Source organism: Buteo buteo, chromosome 12, assembly GCF_964188355.1.
Source record: "Buteo buteo chromosome 12, bButBut1.hap1.1, whole genome shotgun sequence".
Taxonomy (NCBI): Eukaryota; Metazoa; Chordata; class Aves; order Accipitriformes; family Accipitridae; genus Buteo; species Buteo buteo.
Window position 1 is genome coordinate 32,268,763 of NC_134182.1, and position 18,488 is coordinate 32,287,250.

An 18,488-nucleotide genomic window follows, 5' to 3' on the forward strand; every position below is an offset into this window, starting at 1 on the left:
GTCCTAACAAATATCACAGCCCAAGAAAACTTCAGTAGGAGCTTGTTACTAACCATGTGAAACAAGACTCTGGCAGACCGGACTTAAGTAGTCTTAGAGCTGACAGAAGTACTCCTTACAGTTGCTGTATAGAATTAAATGGATCTCAGCAGCTGAGAGAGGGCTGCTTCCTTTCATGTTTTTTGTAGCTTTTGCTGTGGGTTAACAGCCTCAAGCAAAACAGCCAAGTGAAAGCAATTTTATTGCTGGTGCTAAAAGAGTATAGGGTAGGCACTGCCCATTTGGCTACTTATGTTCCACAGAGAAGTCTTGGGCTGTGTGATGCAACTGAGATGCAGCTTTAAGACAGTAAGAATTTAAAAGCAAAGCAATCAGTGATAGTGTGACCTTTGAATTGGAAAGGCTTCCTCTCCTTCCGTATCCCTTTGGTTAGCAGCACTTTTAGGGTTTATCATGCAATGTGATGTGTAGCTTTTTTTCTTCCCCCTCATCCCCAACCCACAAAATGTACAGATTTGGAGTTTTTGTTTGTTTTTGTAATTAGAAAATTTAAAGGCTTAATTATCTTGCACAACCAGTTCGAGGTAAGAGTGATGTAGTATGTATTTTTTAGCCTTTTACCAACACTTAAAATTTTGGCCTAAGAATGCACAAAAGTAGAACATGATATAAATAAGTTTGGTCCCCAGTGGCAAATTTTTGATTGCTTGTATAAATTGTTACTATTGACTTGGAGGTCAGCAATGTTTTCTCTTAAATTATGCTGCACCAGAGCATATATATGCACATATCTGAATTATCCTTATAAATGAATAATAGCTTTAGTCTTTTCTTCCCCTGTGCCTCTCACTTTATGTCCCCTTTTTTTTAATAGTGCTAGTTCAGAGAGAGAGACATATGAATCTCTTTTCCTGAAAGTTTAGCAACTGTTACTCCTACTTTTCCATAGGAAGTAGAAACCTTTGCTAACAAGCAGAGAGCTTATTCATTAGGTTTTTGTGAAAGTAAGCTTTCTTTTTTTTCCCATTTTCAGTGGTTTTAAAAGTAAAATGGTGTAACCCTTGGGACAGAGAAGACAATCTTCTCAATATAGACCACTGTAATGCTTCCTTACTGAGCCTGAAGATGGCCTAAAACAAGAAAGAGCTGTCTGTTCTAAAAGCAGTAGGATATTAGTTCTGAAGCATCTGTTACATTAACTTTGTTCCCACATGAATGGTTCATAAGGAAAAGCTTCACTCATTTTAAAGTATAAGCTAATTAAAAGTTTATATATTTGATTTGAGTAGCTTATTTTTATTTTTTAATTGATTTAAGCCAATTTATGCTATTCTGAGTCAAGTCACCCTATAGACTTCTGCTCTTAGCTTTATTTTTCTTTAATTTTGATTTAATGAAATGGTTCTGCTTCTAATTAAAAGTGATATCTTAAAAACCAAATCTGTGTAAACAATACCGCATGTGCAGTCTACAAACACATTAGTCCTCCTATGAGATTTATGTTGGAAGGCTTGTGGTTAAGGCTGCAGAGGCTGTTTAAAGAGTAATCAAAGGATGGAAGAAGAACAGGAAAAGAAAAGGGATATGTGAGAAGGAATTATGAGACTACAGAGGAATTTGCTATAATGTTGTAGTCTTACAAACGTGTGGCTGCCTGATGTACCTCTGCTGTTGTTGAGACCTGACGGATCTTGGCTACGTAATGACCTCCAAAGACATACAGAGCCTCTGGATAGTTGGTATTTACCAGCATAAAGGAAAACTAAAATTTTATTTGGATTGAGCAATGTGTTTGACTTTTCAAGTTTCTTCAGATGTTATATAGGGTAGTAAGTTTGTTGCTCTGTCAGCAAACAAATCACATTCCTGAACCTTTTTCCAATTCAGTGTGTGGTTGTTATAAGAGATGTAACAGTTGACTTCAGCAAAAAAACAAGGAGTGGAACTAGTGGCTTGCTGTTTGGGTTTTTAAGTCGTGAGCATAAGTTGATGTAAACTTCTCTTAATAGGTTAATGTTCAGCTTAAGTTATTGATAAGCTTGTAGCTGTTGTCAGTACAGATTCTTTTAAATAACTGTGGGACTTAACCTTTTTTTTTTTCCAGAAAATCAGTGTTTGCCTGTTTAGAACTAAAATATTTAGTGGGAAATAGACTGGGAAAGGTTTGCCTGTGGAAACATCACTCTACTTTCCCTGCTCTTCTACTGTTCTGAGAATCAGTTGCAGAGCACTGTTTTATTTGGCTTTGGGACTAGGGAGTTGGGTGCAAGCCATTATCAATAGCCCCTAAAGCAAAAAAAAAAAAAAAAAAAAAAAAAAAAAAATCTGAAATAGCTTGATGTTGATTCAGCAGAGAGCAGAGCAAGGCCAAGGCCTATCCACTGCATGCTGCATACTGAAGTGGAGTGTAAGGCTAGATGGGTGTCTGGTGTGATTTGGCATGGCAGTTCTTGTGGCGGGTGCTGTGAGGCCCTAGGTTAGTGGGCAGTTGTAACAAGACCTATCTATCTTCTCAGTTTCAAAGTGGAAAAAGGGAATGCTGGTACAGAAGGTAGAATCTGGATTATAATTCAACTCTTTTCTAGTGGGAGTATACAATACAGACTTGGCGATATTTTTGTCTTTTTAAAATTAGATTTTAAAAAAATCTTATCTATGCTGTATGCAGTAGTTTAGAGGACCCTCACATTTACATTTGTTTTCTTTATCTGCAGCCTAATGGGGGAAAAAAAAGGAGATGAGTAGAAAGCAATCTTTTACTAAAGCTAAATACAAATCTCTCTTAACTCTAGAATGTCTGATAAATTAAGTTAAGCAAATTCACTTTAGCTACTTGCCTGACTGTTTGCAGGCTCTAAGTCAGAGCTTCTCAGGTCTATACCTGGTCATAATCTTACCTGAAATCAAGTCTGGCTTTCATGATCTCCGAATTAAAACAGCACAAGCTAAATCTTGGATTACAAGTATTGGCAGTGACATCCAGCTATGAATAAAGCCAGAGCATTCCCCTGTGTAGGGATGTAATACCCTGTGTGAAGGCAGAGTGGTGTTACACTTCAAAAGCTTGGAAATGATAGGCCTTGACATACTAGATTGAAATGATGAGGCAGAAAGGTAGTCCAGCAGTTTTAAAAAGAAGGGGGGAAATGGGCATATTTCTGAATCTGACAGGCCTTGTTGAAATATTTTTTTTTTTTTTCCTAGGTAGAATACTGGTGAATTCTAATAGTGAAGGCCTGGTACCAGCGATGACAAGCCCCAGGCTTTAGGATAAATCATGCTGGGGGAGGTATCAATGAGCAAGCAGAAGGCCTAGACTGTCTCAAAAGTTTTGCAGAGGGAACAGTAGGACCTTGCGTCTTGCCCACAAGGTTTCTGATGGCTGATAGGAAAGAGAAGCCCAGCAAGAGCATGTTCTCAGGGGGCAGTTTGATCATAAGACAGGCAGGCAAATATTTAAAGAATGGAAGATACCGTCAGTCAAAACTAAGGCTTATGTTTTTGCCTGCCTTGTGAGTCACAGTTTTTTACCTGCAGTGACTTGCTTAGATCATTGCAGTAAAGTTTTCCTAGATTGCTAGTGAAGGTTTTGGCATGTTGAAAATGTTTCACCGATTCTGAACCAAGAATGCAATAGTAATTCTGCTTCTTGATTTTAGTGTTTCAGGTTCCCAGTACTCTTGCTTTTGAGATGCATTTTAATTGTTGCTTGCAACTCAGGCTGATGGTAATATGTGTATATAATAAATCTTTGTCGGTTTATATTTCTAGGTCCACTGGCATTCTTTCCTCAGTGGAAGCTGAAACATTATGATATTATTGTAGGTGTTTTGTCAGCTCGACACAATCATGAACTGCGCAGTGTTATAAGGAACACTTGGTTCAAGCACCTGAAACAACATCCTGCACTGAGCCAACGGTAATCTCTAGTGTTTTGTAATTTGGGGCTTTGCGGGGGAGTGGGGGGAAGACTATAATGCTTAAATATCTTGATCTAATCCTTTCTTTTGGGAAGTATTTCCTTTTTTTTTGCTTTATTTGTGAGCATCTTGTACTCTGATAATTTTTTTCAATCTCTTTAGTAATCCATAAGAATACTTTTTCTGGGCTGTAACTGTTTTTTATACAAGGAATAAAACGTAGTTGTTTGACTGTTTGCTGCTGTTTGGTTTTGCAGTTAGTTGCCACTGTTCATTAGTGATGTATAAGACTTTCCCTTTTTTGTGTTGCAATGTACGCTTTGTATGGTATGCACCTTGAAATGCTTAGTAATCCAGGATACTTGAAAGCAGGCAGGATTGCATTTGGTGAGAGAACCACAAAAAACCCTCACAACAGCCTCAGCTGTAAAGTTCAGGTTTATTTCCCACTGAACCAGGTGCATGAGACTGCTGCAGTGTGAGTGACCAGCAGAACCCTTCCTCATTCCTTGCACAGACCTGACAGTCTACAGACAGCTCTGTTCTTGCTGAGAAACTTCTGGGGCAGTTCATTCATGGGAACACTGTCATCTTGATAGGCCTCACATCTTGGTACCTGCCTTGCACTGAGCTATTTACCGTTCACAGATTTGGTGTCAGCATACAGTTTGGAGTGAAGCATAGCTACTTCAGTCATCTAAGAATGTGACCTTTCATAGCCTATATGGAGTTCCAGGAGGATATTTAGCTGCTAGGTGAAAGACTAGGCTAAAGCGGACCCTCTTGCTCTTCATACTGCTTCTTGTCTCCTGATTGTGGCACAACCATGATTGGGGCTGGAAAGAGCAACCTGTTGTTTTGCTACAAAGCAAAACTGAGACATTTCATTGTAACAAGTAGTCTGGGGTCCTTGTTCCTCCTTTGATGCTATGTGTCTCTTTTCTTATTATTTTTTTGATTGCCTTTTGAATGCAGAATATTTAAACAATCTTGAATTAAGTAACAAAGCCAGGCAGGGAAAGGCAGGTCTTCAGGATCCTTCAGTGTTGCCTTAGGTCTTTTTCTGTTTAGTGTGCTGGCTGTCTTGAATCACATTCCTAGTTGCCAGTCTTTCTGCATCCTCATTATGAAATGTAAAACACTAATGGAGGTTTGGAATTGAGCCCCTGTGAGGGGATTCACGTGGTTGCTCTACATACAGACTCTAACTACTGATTTTTCAGGGGTTCAAAATCTCAATCCTGTGAAAGACAGGCTGTTGTGATGAAATAAGTTTGTTGAAGATGGAGGGAGGAGGGGAGAGAACTGGTGTTAATAAAACCAAATTATTTTAGTGTCCTTGTGAAGTTTATAATAGGTGCGCATGGTTGTGCTGTGCCAGTGGAGGACAGAGAAGACCCATACTCCTGCAAACTTCTGAACATCAGTAACCCAGGTATAGAAGTTAACTTTTAAAAATACTGTGAGCTGAACTAGAACTAGTTGTCTTTTCTGAGAGTAGCTTGGGGTGCTTAACTGAGTCAGCCAGTCCTGAAAATAAGTGCTGCCTAGGTGCTGTCTTAACAGTTGCATGATCTTCCTGTAAGTACCATGTGCAGGCATGAAAGGGAGAGATCTTTGGGGATGTAAGGGGAGGCCATTGACTTCTAATGGATTTGCATTTTCCTTGCGTCAGGGGACAGTCTCTCCCATATAATGGACATTTTTACTCATTCCCTGTGTAAAATGAAGTTGGAGAGGGCTGGAATGATCCGGTTTAGTGTCATATGTGAAGAAAGTAGCAAGGTGCCAGAGTCTTGAGTGTCAGATAGACTTCTCTGGTGACAAAGTGAATTCTAAGCAAGCCTGGCTGATAGGTTTTTCAGATTCTGCTGTAGAGGGAGAGCAATTAAGAAATGTACCATGGGGAAAAAATGAAATGCTGCCATACAAAAATTCCTAACTAAAATTGTAAGTTCTTCCTGTCACCTTTTTTTCTATTTAATTTTTGCTCTTTAATTGCAAGTTAACTAAGGACTGCTTGACCCTTAAGCCATGTTTCACCATAAAATGAAGCTTCTGTTACTTTCTCTTTGAATGGCAACATCCACTGCTTAACCAGTCTCCCAAGAATAAATGGTACCTCAGGGCTTAGGGAGGCAATAATGCCAAAAAGCAGGCATCCAATTAAGTGGAGGTGTATGCCATTTTGATACATGAATAATTATTTTAATATGCTAATATACAGATATTCATGCAGTCAAATAGCATTTTTGTCTTCACTCTGTGGATTTATTGTGTTTCTAGTCTTTTTTCCTGTGGATATGTAGGCATTGATTTGCAATTGCTGGTAGCCTGCAGATTGCTGCATCACTCTGAATTCCTCCTTGCTGCAGTCTGCAGCCAGTTGTATTTTCTTCTCCTCCAGCGTTTGGTTTGATATCTTTGTGCACTTGCGAGCCATGCTAATTCATCAGAATGTTTTGCATGTATCTAGTGTGCTCTGTGTGTATCCAGTTCAAGAACTATGAAGTCTTCTCACATTGCCTCTGTCCTTTCTTTTTCATACAGTTTTGAATCAGGAAATTGAAGCATTCAGTCTCCCTGAGGATGTACCTTCTGTGCTATCTGAAGACAGAATTGTCAGTGTGAACTTTCGTGTACTTTACCCCATTGTCATTACCAGTCTCGGAGTATTTTATGAGGCTGATGGGGTGGGATTCCAGAGGAACATCACTGTGAAACTGTACCAGGCAGAACATGAGGTAGAGTATTGTAGTTATCTTTTGAAAGTGGACTAAAGCACATTGTCTCTTTATTGTGGATTAAGTTCTTACAGAAAGCAACATGCTGTGTTGATGATTTAGAATTACTTAGCTGACAAGCATATGAATTATATTTTTCTTCTGTTGCATTGTAAATTCTTATTTCACAGAAATATATACACATGCACACATATCCCGGATGAGGAAAAGATGAAATTCAAAAAATGCTGTGAGTTACTTTAAATGTCCTTTTGAAAGAGCACTTATATCTAATTCCAAGACACAATTTTGATTGCATTTGAGGTTCTAAAGTATTGACGGGTATCAATGAATAAAAAATAAACTGTTGAATATATTTAAAACACGTGCAGAAAGACACATTTGATGCCTTCAAGCAGAGAGATGCAGGACAACTGTAACTTTTTATTGTCTGCCTTCTGGCAAGACATTTTGAGATTTCTAGAAACTGGTATTATTTACAGGTAATAATCTAACTTCAGTGATAATTTCTCCCGCTCCCAAGCTGTTATGGATTTGATAGGATAGCTTAGTGCTAACCTGGAGGAAAAAAGCCATTGAGCGTGATTGTTGTATTTGGTATATTGCATTTATCTCTACCAATAACTTGATAGGCCAATTTCAAGACTCTGGCTATGCTAGAGTAGAAAGAATTTTAAATTTAAGCTAATAATTCACATTAAGTCCAGAAAATATACTGAAGTATGGCTTTTATGATGAACTTCCAATGAGTTGCGTTTATAATAGCAAAAAAAAGAAAAAGTATACTGTAATCAGATTTATGTTTGCTAAATGCTAGAGTTCTGAACATTGAGACCCTAGTAACTTGATCTGCATTAGCTTTTTACCTCCAGTGAAGGAGAAAAATTAGTATCATAGGAGTGCTTGGAGACTGTTTTCTGAAGATTGGGACTCTGGCAATGCTGCATCTTTATGTCATTTGTTACTATCTAAGAGCCATTTGGTGGCCTATGTAATATAGTAGCAATTAAGTTTTAGGGTTCGGCATCCTCTGTTGCAATTAATAGTAGTCAGCTATTTAAACAGAAGATAGAAAGTCTGTAAACTGGGAGATGAGTCCAAGTCTTCCACATGATGTGCTCTGTGGGTTGGATTCTAGTTGAACTTGCACTCTTGTTCCATTGTTGCTTGCTTCCACCGTGTCAATCCAACACTCAAATTCTGTAGAGTCTGAGGCTGTTGTGAGAATAAAACTTTCACTAAGTTTTATACAATCAATAAGCCTTTTTCCTTTGTAACTAATTGAGATGATGAAGAATTACATAATCTCACAGCACTTTTAATGTGTGGGTTTTTGTTTGTTTGTTTGTTTGTTTTTTCTTTTCTGTTGTTCACAGGAAGCTCTCTTTAGTGCTCGCTTTAGTCCACCAAGCTGTGGAGTGCAAGTGAACAGATTATGGTACAAGCCAGTAGAGCAGTTCATTTTGCCAGAGGTATGTGCAGTATCAGAACTGCCTGCAGTTCTTTTGAGTCAGCTGGAGAGACTGACTGATAAAACTGGCCTTTGCTTGAGACAGAAAAAGGCAAGTGAAAGCTTCTAGAATGTTAGTTGAGGGGATATGCTGAAATCCAGAATTTCTTTTTCACCATCTCATTATCACTGGTAGTTATAAAGCAAAACCTGAAAAATACAAATTGATTAAAAAAAACTACATTGACAAATAGCAATTTCGGAAACCTTTTCAGTTTCTGAGTGAAAATTGTACCTGCTTCAATTCTGTGGGAGAGTTTACCAGAGAATGGGATGGTTATTTCTCCCTCCTGCTTTTTCAGACATTAGTATACAAGATAGGGAGGGGAGGATGGCACAGATTTCTAGGGAACAGCTGGAAGAGAGATTTCTGCTTCTGACATCTTGGATATTACAGCAAGATACTGTGTGTAATGTTTGCAATAATGGTATTAGTTGAATAGTTGTAATCGAGAAGCTCTTACTGCAGGCTACTGAGATTTTGGTTATTTCTTCTGGCGGCACTAGTGAGGAATTTTTCATTCATTGAACCATGCAAGGGTACAAGAATTAGACCTTCAAGAAGATCTTTAGTAGGGTCTATCTGTAAAATACTAAATGGATGCACAGAAGACTGACATTTGGGTTTTTAAAACCTGTCAACATCCTATGGCAGAAGTGGTTTTTTTTTTGGTTTGGTTTTTTTGTTTGTTTTTGTTGTTGTTTTGTTTTTTTTAAATGGGTGCCCCTCAGAAATCAGAAATTTGGAAGAAGACTGCTTTTTGGACAGTAATGAGTGTTAGCGTTCTTGCTTGTCCTGAGATACCATTAGCTAAGCTAATGAGTCAGAATCTAAAGTTTTGGGGTTTTTTTTAATCCTCTTTGGGATTGGGGGTGCAGTCCAAGAGTAGTGTTTTGGTATAGGGATATAGAACCTACTTGTGGCTTTTTAGGAAGGAAGGTGATTAAACACAGAAGAAACAGAATATAGGTAGGAAAAAACCTGATATTGTTACAGTGAAAGTTTAGTGAATACAAGTTGACTCAGAATGAGAATTCTAGTTCAGCAGACCTTCCCACATATGAGGAATTGTTCCTGGTGGACCAGTGATCTCTCACTAGATATGTCAGCTGCCATTTTAGGCTGTTTCCCTTCAATTAAATATTCTCCTATATAACTGGACCCTTGCTCCTATTTCTGTAAGTTGTCTTTGGGGCTGGGTTGTTTTGTTATGCAAGAAATTAAGTGTTTTATGAAAGAATGGAGCAAGAGAAGACTGAAGGGGGATGAGAGGACATTTGGGGCCAGTTTAATCCCTGATTTATTCCCCTGTCTCTATAAGAATGAATGCATTTGGAAACCTGCTCTTTTTAAGGGGAATCTGTAGCTGATTAATTGGTTTATCCTCTTAATTGGTTTATCTTCTTAAATAGTTTTTACTGAATATTATGCAAGTTTGTTAGGCTGGCAGGAGACCTTTTGGGTGAGCAGACCTCTTGCAGTATTCTGTGCATGTGTTTTGATAATCTAATTTGAGATCAAAATGATTCAGGTTTTTTTTACTCTTTTTAAAAAGAGTATTGGTTACCCAGTAATTTGGTAGTGTAACATGCAAGCCTTTTCCCTGTAAGACTTTGTTTCGAGATGCTGAATTTCTAGGCAGTTGTAATTTTGTTATAAATGATTGTGTTTTTCCTGAGAGGCAGATGGGAAGTATTTCATTTAGAAAGGGGATATTAGTATTCATATATTTCTTTGTGCGGGCTTCCTTAATCTGATACGTGTCATGTGCTGAATGCTTACAGGATAACATGATGTTTCTAATGTAGATTAATAGGGTTTATGCACAGCATGTAGTCTCCTGTGATACTTAGGATGCTGAACCATACAAGATGATTCAGAGGAGACAGAACGCCCACGTGTTCCTATCTACTTGTTTGAGAGCAGTAAATTTAGTGAACTGTTTAATTGTCACAAGATGGTTTCTGAGACAGTATCTATTCTCTGCCTTTCCACCTTCAAGAAGTAATGGATTGTAGAGACTGCTGAAGAGCTTCATTCATCTTCCAGCTGAAGTGCTGCTCTTTCTGCTTGTCTTGGGGAAAGGGAGGGAAATGCAGCATTAGAATAAGCATCTGGCAGGCCAGATTGTCAAAGACAGAATCAATCATTCAGCTTTGGAACAACTGAAAGCGCAGAAGAACAGAACCACTAGCAGATAACTAAAACTCACACAGGGGTCCTTACAGCCAAGTCTTAGCAATGCACTTATCTTGTCAAAAACCCACAGGCTGCTTGCATGAAAATGGGATTCCATACTATGCATACTCTGTATTACTAATGGGGAGTGGTTGGAAAAACAAAAAGCACAGCACTGTTAAACATTAGGAAAGGAGTTCGGCAGGGCTGCATTATGTCAGTACACCTGTTCGGTATTCACTGTAAATGTCACTGCGCTCTGGCAGCAACAAGGCTAGAATTTAAATGCGGAAAACCAGATGATGTAGTCTCAGGTGTGCCAATAATGTTTTGCTTTAAGCATTTTCAGGCCTCAGTTTTCAATAAGCGGCTTACAGTAAGAATAGCTGAAGGCTAAAGTCATTAGAAAATTTGCTTACAAGTCTCTCAACCTGGAAAATAATGATAGTTCGCAGCTTGAGGGACACCTTGTGCTGCGGTTCACTGGTAATAACTGATTAAGACTCTTGGTACATGTTTGGAGTCAGTATCAATAATAGTCAGTGGTGAGAATTTTAATGTTTCTGGTTGCTGAGGAGTGAAAGGATTCTCAGGCTCACTAAAGAACTTACCATAGGTTGTGTCTGTAAACAAGGCACAGAAGTGGGATTAGAGCCCGGTCCCTACAGCAGAAAACATTGGAATGGGAGATGACAGCCACTGCAAATAGGGAACTTCAGCATGTGGGTTTTATTGTGCAGGGTGTTCAGGGGTCCTGCCACTAAAAAAAGTCTTAGTAGTGGTCTATTTGTTTTGATAACTGACAGGTAATTAAACAAAGAAGGGGAAGGTATTGGGCATGCAAGTCGGGCTTGAATAAACACTGACTAGCTCCATTACTAGCTTATAAAGGTGGCATTATAAATAATCGGTGGGAGACTTCTGAAATAAGCAGCTGTCATTAAATACTGAGACTGCTGCAGATGTTAAGACTTGCTTCTAGAGGAAAGCAAAGAATTGAGCTGAACTCTAAGCTACACTTAATCGTGTGTCAGTAACTGGAGAGTTTCTGCAGAAGGTTTCTGGAGTACAGGGAAGCTAAAATGGGCAAGAGCTGAGAGGTTAGTACAAGTAAACAGACTTTCTACAGCAACAGAGATGCATCTACAAAGAGTTGAAACAAGTTGTTTCTCTGTTCCAAGGTCCACACTTGCTACTAGTGTTTTTCCTATGAAATTGGGAGAAACAAAACAGAATGTGCTCGTTTAGCAGTCAGGAGTATAACAACGGTATGACTACTCTGTACTACCTTGTCATAAGGGTGAAATTGCTTTAAAAAGATTAAAAAATATAATACTAACAGTACTGTTATCTGTACAACATACCACTTGTCCCTTTGCAAGTTCTCAGGGGTCTTCAGGAAAGTCTTGCATAAAATGGGTAGTAGTTGGACTGTTAGGTGGATTAGTTTCAAGTTGAGATGAAAAGCTTTTAAATGCAATAATTTACACCACCACCACCACCACCACCGCCCCCCCCCCCTGGAGTGACATAACTTAAACTGACAGTTAAACCCAGAAAGTTTTGAAGATACGTGTCTTTCTCCTCCTTTCCCTACCAGCCAAGATGTGAGGTCAGAGTTCTGTGACTCTCCTACAGTAGCTTGTGACAGCTTTGCCAGGATAAAGGTGGCTGCATTTTCCTTTGAGTTTTGCTGATGTCAGGGTTAAGTCTCTGATCTCTGGTTTTGGCAGATAACTAAAAAGTACTTATTTCCAAGGCTGTTTTAACGTATTCTCTTTGTAATGCAGGATTTTATAGTTGATTTTTAAAAATTCACTTCAGGTCACCTTTAAATGCCATCTTAATGATGTTAGAAAGCCAAAGACTTTTACAGTAGACTTCCGTTAAAAGTTCAATGTTCCTAATATGAAGATTCATGATTAGTCTTAAAAGCATGATTACTGAGTTTCTGAGTTTTGCAGATGTATCTCTTCTGTGTGTAACTTACTTTTATTGAAGTGTAAGTAAAACATGTGTTGTGCGTTCAAGCTATATGTTGCGTGAAGTTGACTATTTTAAAATAAAAGAAACCCCAAACTGTTTGATTTTCATCCTTTTAAGTCTTTTAATACCTGCATAACAGTGTTTTGCTCTCTTACCAGAGTTTTGAAGGTACCATTGTGTGGGAAAGCCAGGATCTTCAGGGCCTTGTTTCAAGAAACCTTCATAACGTGATGGTGAATGATGGAGGGGGTGTTTTCAGAGTCATTACAGTGAGTCACCTCACCTTCCTTTCTACCATGTTTCTATTTTTTCTATAAGTCTTGCGTATTTAGCATTTTGCTTTCCTGTGTTTCTCTGTAAATCGTTAATTCAGTTGGGCTTCTCCTGTTGTCTCAGAGGGGAAGTTTGCTTTGCCTGGAAAAAGGACACGGGCATGCAAAAAATGATGCTAGTAAGTGGCATTTTCTTTTATTTTGAAGGGATTAAAGTTCACCTGTTGTCTTTCTCAGGTGTGAAGCAGTATCAGTGTATCAGAGATGGCAAAATGTGGGTCAAAAATCCCGTGCTAAAATCCCAATTGACGGGATTAAGCCTGTTTTTTTTTGCTTTTTGGCGGTGTACCTCTTTTCCTGTCAAAACATTGCTTGCTTAAACATGCTGTGCTGTTGTAATTTAGCCAGAATAACTTTATATTTTGCTCTCAACTTCAAAACGACTTTTCTGAAAGTTTCAGTGGTACTGCTAGTTTTAGATGAAACTTCAAAAAGTGCCACAGAACTTTACAGTTAAAGATCTTAGTCTTAGTCTTTCATTATGCAGGTACCTAAACCAGAAGAGCTTTAAATTAATTTCATTCTCAGTTGCCAGAAAGCTTCACATCTTAAAATCGTAGGGAAAAACGTATCAGTAATGAGAGGTGAACTGATTTATCTCTTTCCGTTAATTTGTCTTTAGCAGGCAGGGGAAGGCTCACTGCCACATGAACTCACAGAAGGTGTGGAGGGAATAGCAGGTGGTTTTATCTACACTATTCAAGGTAAGTCTACAAAACGTAGCATCACATTTGATGTTATGATAAAACAGGAACTTTAAATTACATTTCTGAGCTAGAATTTGTGCTATCTCTATGAACTTGATCACCTTAAGTTTTCTTTTAGTAGAAACAATTAATTTCTTCCTGGTTTTTTTAATGCCTAATGTGTCAATGTCCTGATGTGGTTTCTTTCCTTGCCCTTTGTCAGCCACTCCAGTTGACTTGTATCCCTATGTCTTTTTATTAACAGAAATACCATTTTTATCTAGACTCTCTTCTCAGTCCTTGTTTTTTGTTACCAAACCCAAGTTAAAAAATATTGTGCAATGAAACTCTTCCCTGATCATTTTCACATTTTTTTCCCAGTCCTGCTACTGTTAGAAGTACTGTGTCATGATGTTTAATATTAACTGACAAATAGTGACTACTTAACAGAGCCTGCTTTTCCACCCCTGTCGTTGCTGTTTTACACCTATTTCAGCAGAATATTCAGAGACTCTATAGGAGCCCGTTCCAATGTCTAAGATTTTGGCCACATAGCACTGGAGTTGATGTATTCTTATCCATCCATCATAGCCAACATAAGCAGTGACTTTCAGAGTGTTGTTCCTGTGTTTTTGTAGCTAGGCCTGGCAGATGTTATTGGGCAGTCCTGTTGTCTTGTCATCTGTGTAGGAACCTGAACTGAGGTGTGCTAAAGCCCTTCCATCCTGTTTGTCAAAAAGTTCTTCAGTACCACAAACTATCTCCTTACAAAGAAGTTCAGTATTCTTGCAATATTTTCTTAGCTTTTACCTGCAGTCAGCTATGTGATGCGCTACATCAAAGCAATGCCAATTTGATTATACTTAGCATAGCAGGTTTTTTTGTTTGGGTGTTTATTTTTTTGCTAGGTATATAGGCTTAGGAGTAACTGATGTAACAGTAGCCTTTTTCCTCTACCAGTAAGAGTAATAGTGAAGTCCCAGACAGCTCTTAAAAACTTGAATCCTTTTATTACTGAAAAGGAAAAGAACACATTTTTACTTTCTGTATCAGACCTTATGCAAAAATATACTTCTTTGCTGTTCTGCAACTTTTAACATTTCATAGAAATTTAAAAATTAATTGTAGGATTTTCATAACCCCATTGAGTTGAACACTTCTTCAGATTCATTTTGTGAGTATGTTGTGTATGATCCAAGAGAAACATGTGAAATAGTATGTAGGTATGCATCTTTGTTTAATGATGGGTGCTGTTTCTTTCAGAAGGTGATGCTCTATTAAAAAGCCTCCATACTCGCCCAGAAAGGTTTACAAGTCACATAAAAAATCTTGAAAAAGAAGATGCTTTATTGAAGGAAGAAAGTGGTACCTATGACGATATTGTTTTTGTAGATGTTATTGACACTTACAGAAATGTTCCAGCCAAACTGCTGAACTTCTACCGATGGTATGTTGAAAGTATTTTCTCTTAGAAATGTTGCTGTTTGTAGTGCAGGATGATCCAGCATGTTACATTATCTGACAGACGCCATGAAATACATACCTTATATGATTTACTTCATTAAGTTATATTTCTCTCTCAATTTTGGGGGCATGTAGTGAGTAAAATAACAGGATCTATATCTCTTGAATGCTGACCCTTGGTGCCTCAAATAAGCATAAGCTGGCAAGACAGGCTTCTGCTCTAAGAGTCCAGGTGTGAGAATTTTCACGTCTCCTTGTAATTTCTTTTAATTTGTTTTGGCCTGAAAACTAGAAGCTTTAGTCTTTTAAAGGATGGCTTTTGGCCAGCTTGCATACCTAAGTGTTTCAGTTTGTAGCCATTGACTCCTGTCCTGTCACTGGGCACCACTGAAAAGAGCCTGGCTCCATCTCTTTACACCCTCCCCTCAGGTATTTATATACATTGATGAGCTCCCCCAAGCCCTCTCTCCTCCAGGCTTAACAGTCCCAGCTCTCTCAGCCTTTCCTCATAGGAGAGATGCTCCAGGCCCTTAATCCTTGGTGGCCCTTTGCTGGACTCTCCACCCAGTATGTCCGTATCTCTCTTTTACTGAGGAGCCAAAGACTGCATACTGTACTCTACAGGAGTAGGGAAAGTATAGGAAGCTTGTGTACAGGGGGACGGAAGGTTGGGAGGAAGAATTTTCACAGTGTATTACATTATCTGTGGTGAATCTAATACGTTATTACCTCTAATTTGCAATTCTTTCCGTTACTCTGAGACAACTGTTTCAATTAATTGATGTTGCTGTGGAGTAAGAAATATAGCTCACAGTTTTAGTTGCTTGCAAGATAATGCTCTTATTTAACAAATTTCATGGTTATGAATGTAACTGAAAAACCGAACCAAGCTTTCAGTTCTAAAAAGGGAGTTTAAATGTCGACACTTAGATCTTTGTGATAATTTCTTACAGGTTAGCAATTTTTTCAAAATTTAGTAATAAAAGGCTTAAGGAGAATGACTTTCTTGTTAAGAGAAATTACCTTTAAAATCAATGTCTGTTAATCGACCCAGGAATAATCCCTAGCCTCTTAAGCTTCTTGGGTTGTTTTACAAGTGACAGATATTCAACTATTTCAGACAGTTAAAGATTACTTTTTTCACATTTGAAGGGTGCTTTACTGAGAAAGAGTAAGTACTAAGTTGTTTCCACAGATGTTTCTTACAACCTTCTACAGTTGTATTGCCCTTGAACTGACTGTCTCGTCCTGAAGAGTAGGCTACTGACATGTAGCCACTGGCTTTTAACAGCTGTGCTGCCATCATCAGCAGGGATTCATACCCTTCTGAGGTCAATACTGTTTAAGACTGATTCATTAGTAAATCCACCATCTGTCCTGGAGAACAAAACTTCAAGTTTGTTTTCTTCAGCTCATACACAAATCCATGTTGTAAGATCATCATAGGATGCAGCTCCATCTCCTTTCTATAGGACAAGCAGTCAGCCTTTGTCAATAGGGAAAATGTTTAAAAGTCAAGGGTAGGAAAGCCATTCCTTCCCTCCCCTTCTGCTTCCCCCAAAAAACCCTGTGGAGTGTTCTGTTGTGTAACTGTAGTTTGTGGGCTGCAGCTCAGCATCTCATCGCTTTTCTTTTTGGCTACAGGACAGTTGAATCAACGAGTTTTGATTTGTTGCTGAAGACAGATGATGACTGTTACATTGATTTGGAGGCTGTTTTTAACAGGATAATGCAGAAAAAACTGGACAGGCCAAACATTTGGTGGGGAAAGTGAGTTTTTTTTAACTTGTCTTTAAGAGATACCATGTCTTTAGTGAACGGTTTACTGCTTTAAGTCTGGTTTCATGTGAGTTCCCTTTTTCTGCCTGTGGAAGCTAGTTATAAAAAGCAGGACTTTTGTATGTGTAGAACTTTGAATCTCAGAATACAGAAATCAATCCTTTACAATAGCTTTCCAGAGTGTGCCTTTACAATGAGTTGAACTTGCTGAATATTTTACCTAGTTTTAAAATGTGTTGTATGTCTTTGTCGTGGTACTTAAGTAAATAAAAGTATTCCAGCGGTACGGTAAAGTTAAAAGGCAAGTACATACTAGAATTGTAAACATTACTTTTTTTGAAGCCACTGTGATTTTTTTGTGTGGGCTTGAGGAAGTGGGGTAAACAGGAGAAACAAAATTGCCTTTATAGCCTGTACTTTATTTTGAAGGCTGTGAATGACAGGGATTGCTACCCGTTTTGCTGCTGTCTGAAATGGTAGATCTGATTCATGAATTCAAGTGAAGTTCCCCAGCCTGTATTATTACACTTGTGAATAACTAGGAGGATCAAAATAGCCCATCTCTTCCCTTCCATCCATGGAATGCATTGCTATGCTGGTATAACATCCAATATAGCAGAACTGCTACGCTGCTATAAAATTCAGTATAGCACAATGGTACGATGTGTCTTCCTGTTGCCGCCATCTTACTGAAGAAAAGCTGGCCTTTGCTGCTAAAGGTGTCTTGCTTCACAAATCTGGTACTGACTTGATTACTCGTAGGGTGATTTAATAAGGTACGTGGAAGTGTGTGTGTGTGTGTGTGTGTTGAAGTGTGTGCCATAGCTGGCTATCTTGTGATGATCTCAAAGATCTGAGTGGTGGGCATGTGTTCTCTAGCCTGTACAAAACCCCCGATTGCCTGATGCCTGTTAAATTTTCTTGGGGCTACCTTTACCACAAGGCAAGGCTAATAGCGAAGGTAAGATAGGTTCATTCTAGCAATGTAAAAGGTCAGGAACTTGGTGACAAGATGGAAACCAACTTGCAAAAGGAAAAATAGTACTAGGTGTAAGCTGCCTGGGCTGCTGTTCCAGCTGATGTAGGGAGAGCTCTTCTGGAGCATGTTCTTGGCTGTAACAGCTGAGGATATGATACCAAAGAGTTTGCCCTCCTTCTCCCTGGTGTCCCCCCCCACTGCAATGGTGGGTGTCCCTACTTTTGTGTTGCTGCCTGCCATGGGCCTGCTCCTTGGCCAGTGTTCTGGTTACGTGTTCAGTTTTGTGGGTAACGACTGAGTGTACAGGAGTCTTCTGAGTGGTTTGGGGTGATCCTTCCAAGCTCTCCTACCTTTCAACTCCATGACATCTTGTATATTTAGACTTGAGCACTGGTGAAAGTGCAAACAAAATGCTGTTGGGCTTCTCTGAGAGCTGATTCTGGTGTGTGGAGACCTTAACTTCCTGAGCAGAAGGTTAATATATCTGGCCTTTGAGGTGACTTTATTGATGGTCTCCCTTCCTTCTGTTCCTCTGAGCATGTGTCTGAGAACTCAAAGTTTGCATTCTTCACCTAGACCTCATTAAGCTCTCTCTAGTCCAGACAAGTTTCTTGTTTGTTGTCTGGTGTTCCTTATAATCTGTTAATAATTAATTCCTGTATTCTTAGAGAAACTTATCATTGTGAATTCTGAAATTATCAGCTTGTTCTGGCAGAAACCAAGGATGAGATCTCAAGGAAACTGGGAAGGGAGTGCTTTGGATTGAGCAGTACTTACACGTGCTGTTGGTTAATAGCCCTTTCCTGATGCCACTTAATATTGTGCAGTGGTTTTGTTCATTAATTTTAAATCACCATTTAAAAAGCTTATGTAGCTAATCTAGATCATTTCAGGACTACAGGCTGGAAA

The 18,488-nt window shown here is 38.8% G+C and overlaps 1 protein-coding gene across 8 annotated transcripts in view; it reads left to right on the top strand.

Annotated features, from left to right (window-relative positions):
- Positions 1-18,488, top strand: part of B3GALNT2 (beta-1,3-N-acetylgalactosaminyltransferase 2) — a 31,284-nt gene that overhangs the window by 6,576 nt on the left and 6,220 nt on the right. For 2 of the 8 annotated variants that reach the window (XM_075043238.1, XM_075043244.1), the window contains exons 2-9: positions 3,772-3,919; positions 5,255-5,355; positions 6,471-6,664; positions 8,041-8,136; positions 12,498-12,608; positions 13,294-13,375; positions 14,621-14,804; positions 16,466-16,591. In XM_075043238.1, the coding sequence (XP_074899339.1) occupies positions 3,772-3,919; positions 5,255-5,355; positions 6,471-6,664; positions 8,041-8,136; positions 12,498-12,608; positions 13,294-13,375; positions 14,621-14,804; positions 16,466-16,591 (1,042 nt within the window). The remainder of the gene's footprint in view (positions 1-3,771; positions 3,920-5,254; positions 5,356-6,470; positions 6,665-8,040; positions 8,137-12,497; positions 12,609-13,293; positions 13,376-14,620; positions 14,805-16,465; positions 16,592-18,488) is intronic. The other 6 variants (XM_075043241.1, XM_075043240.1, XM_075043239.1 and 3 more) reach the window with 6 other exon arrangements.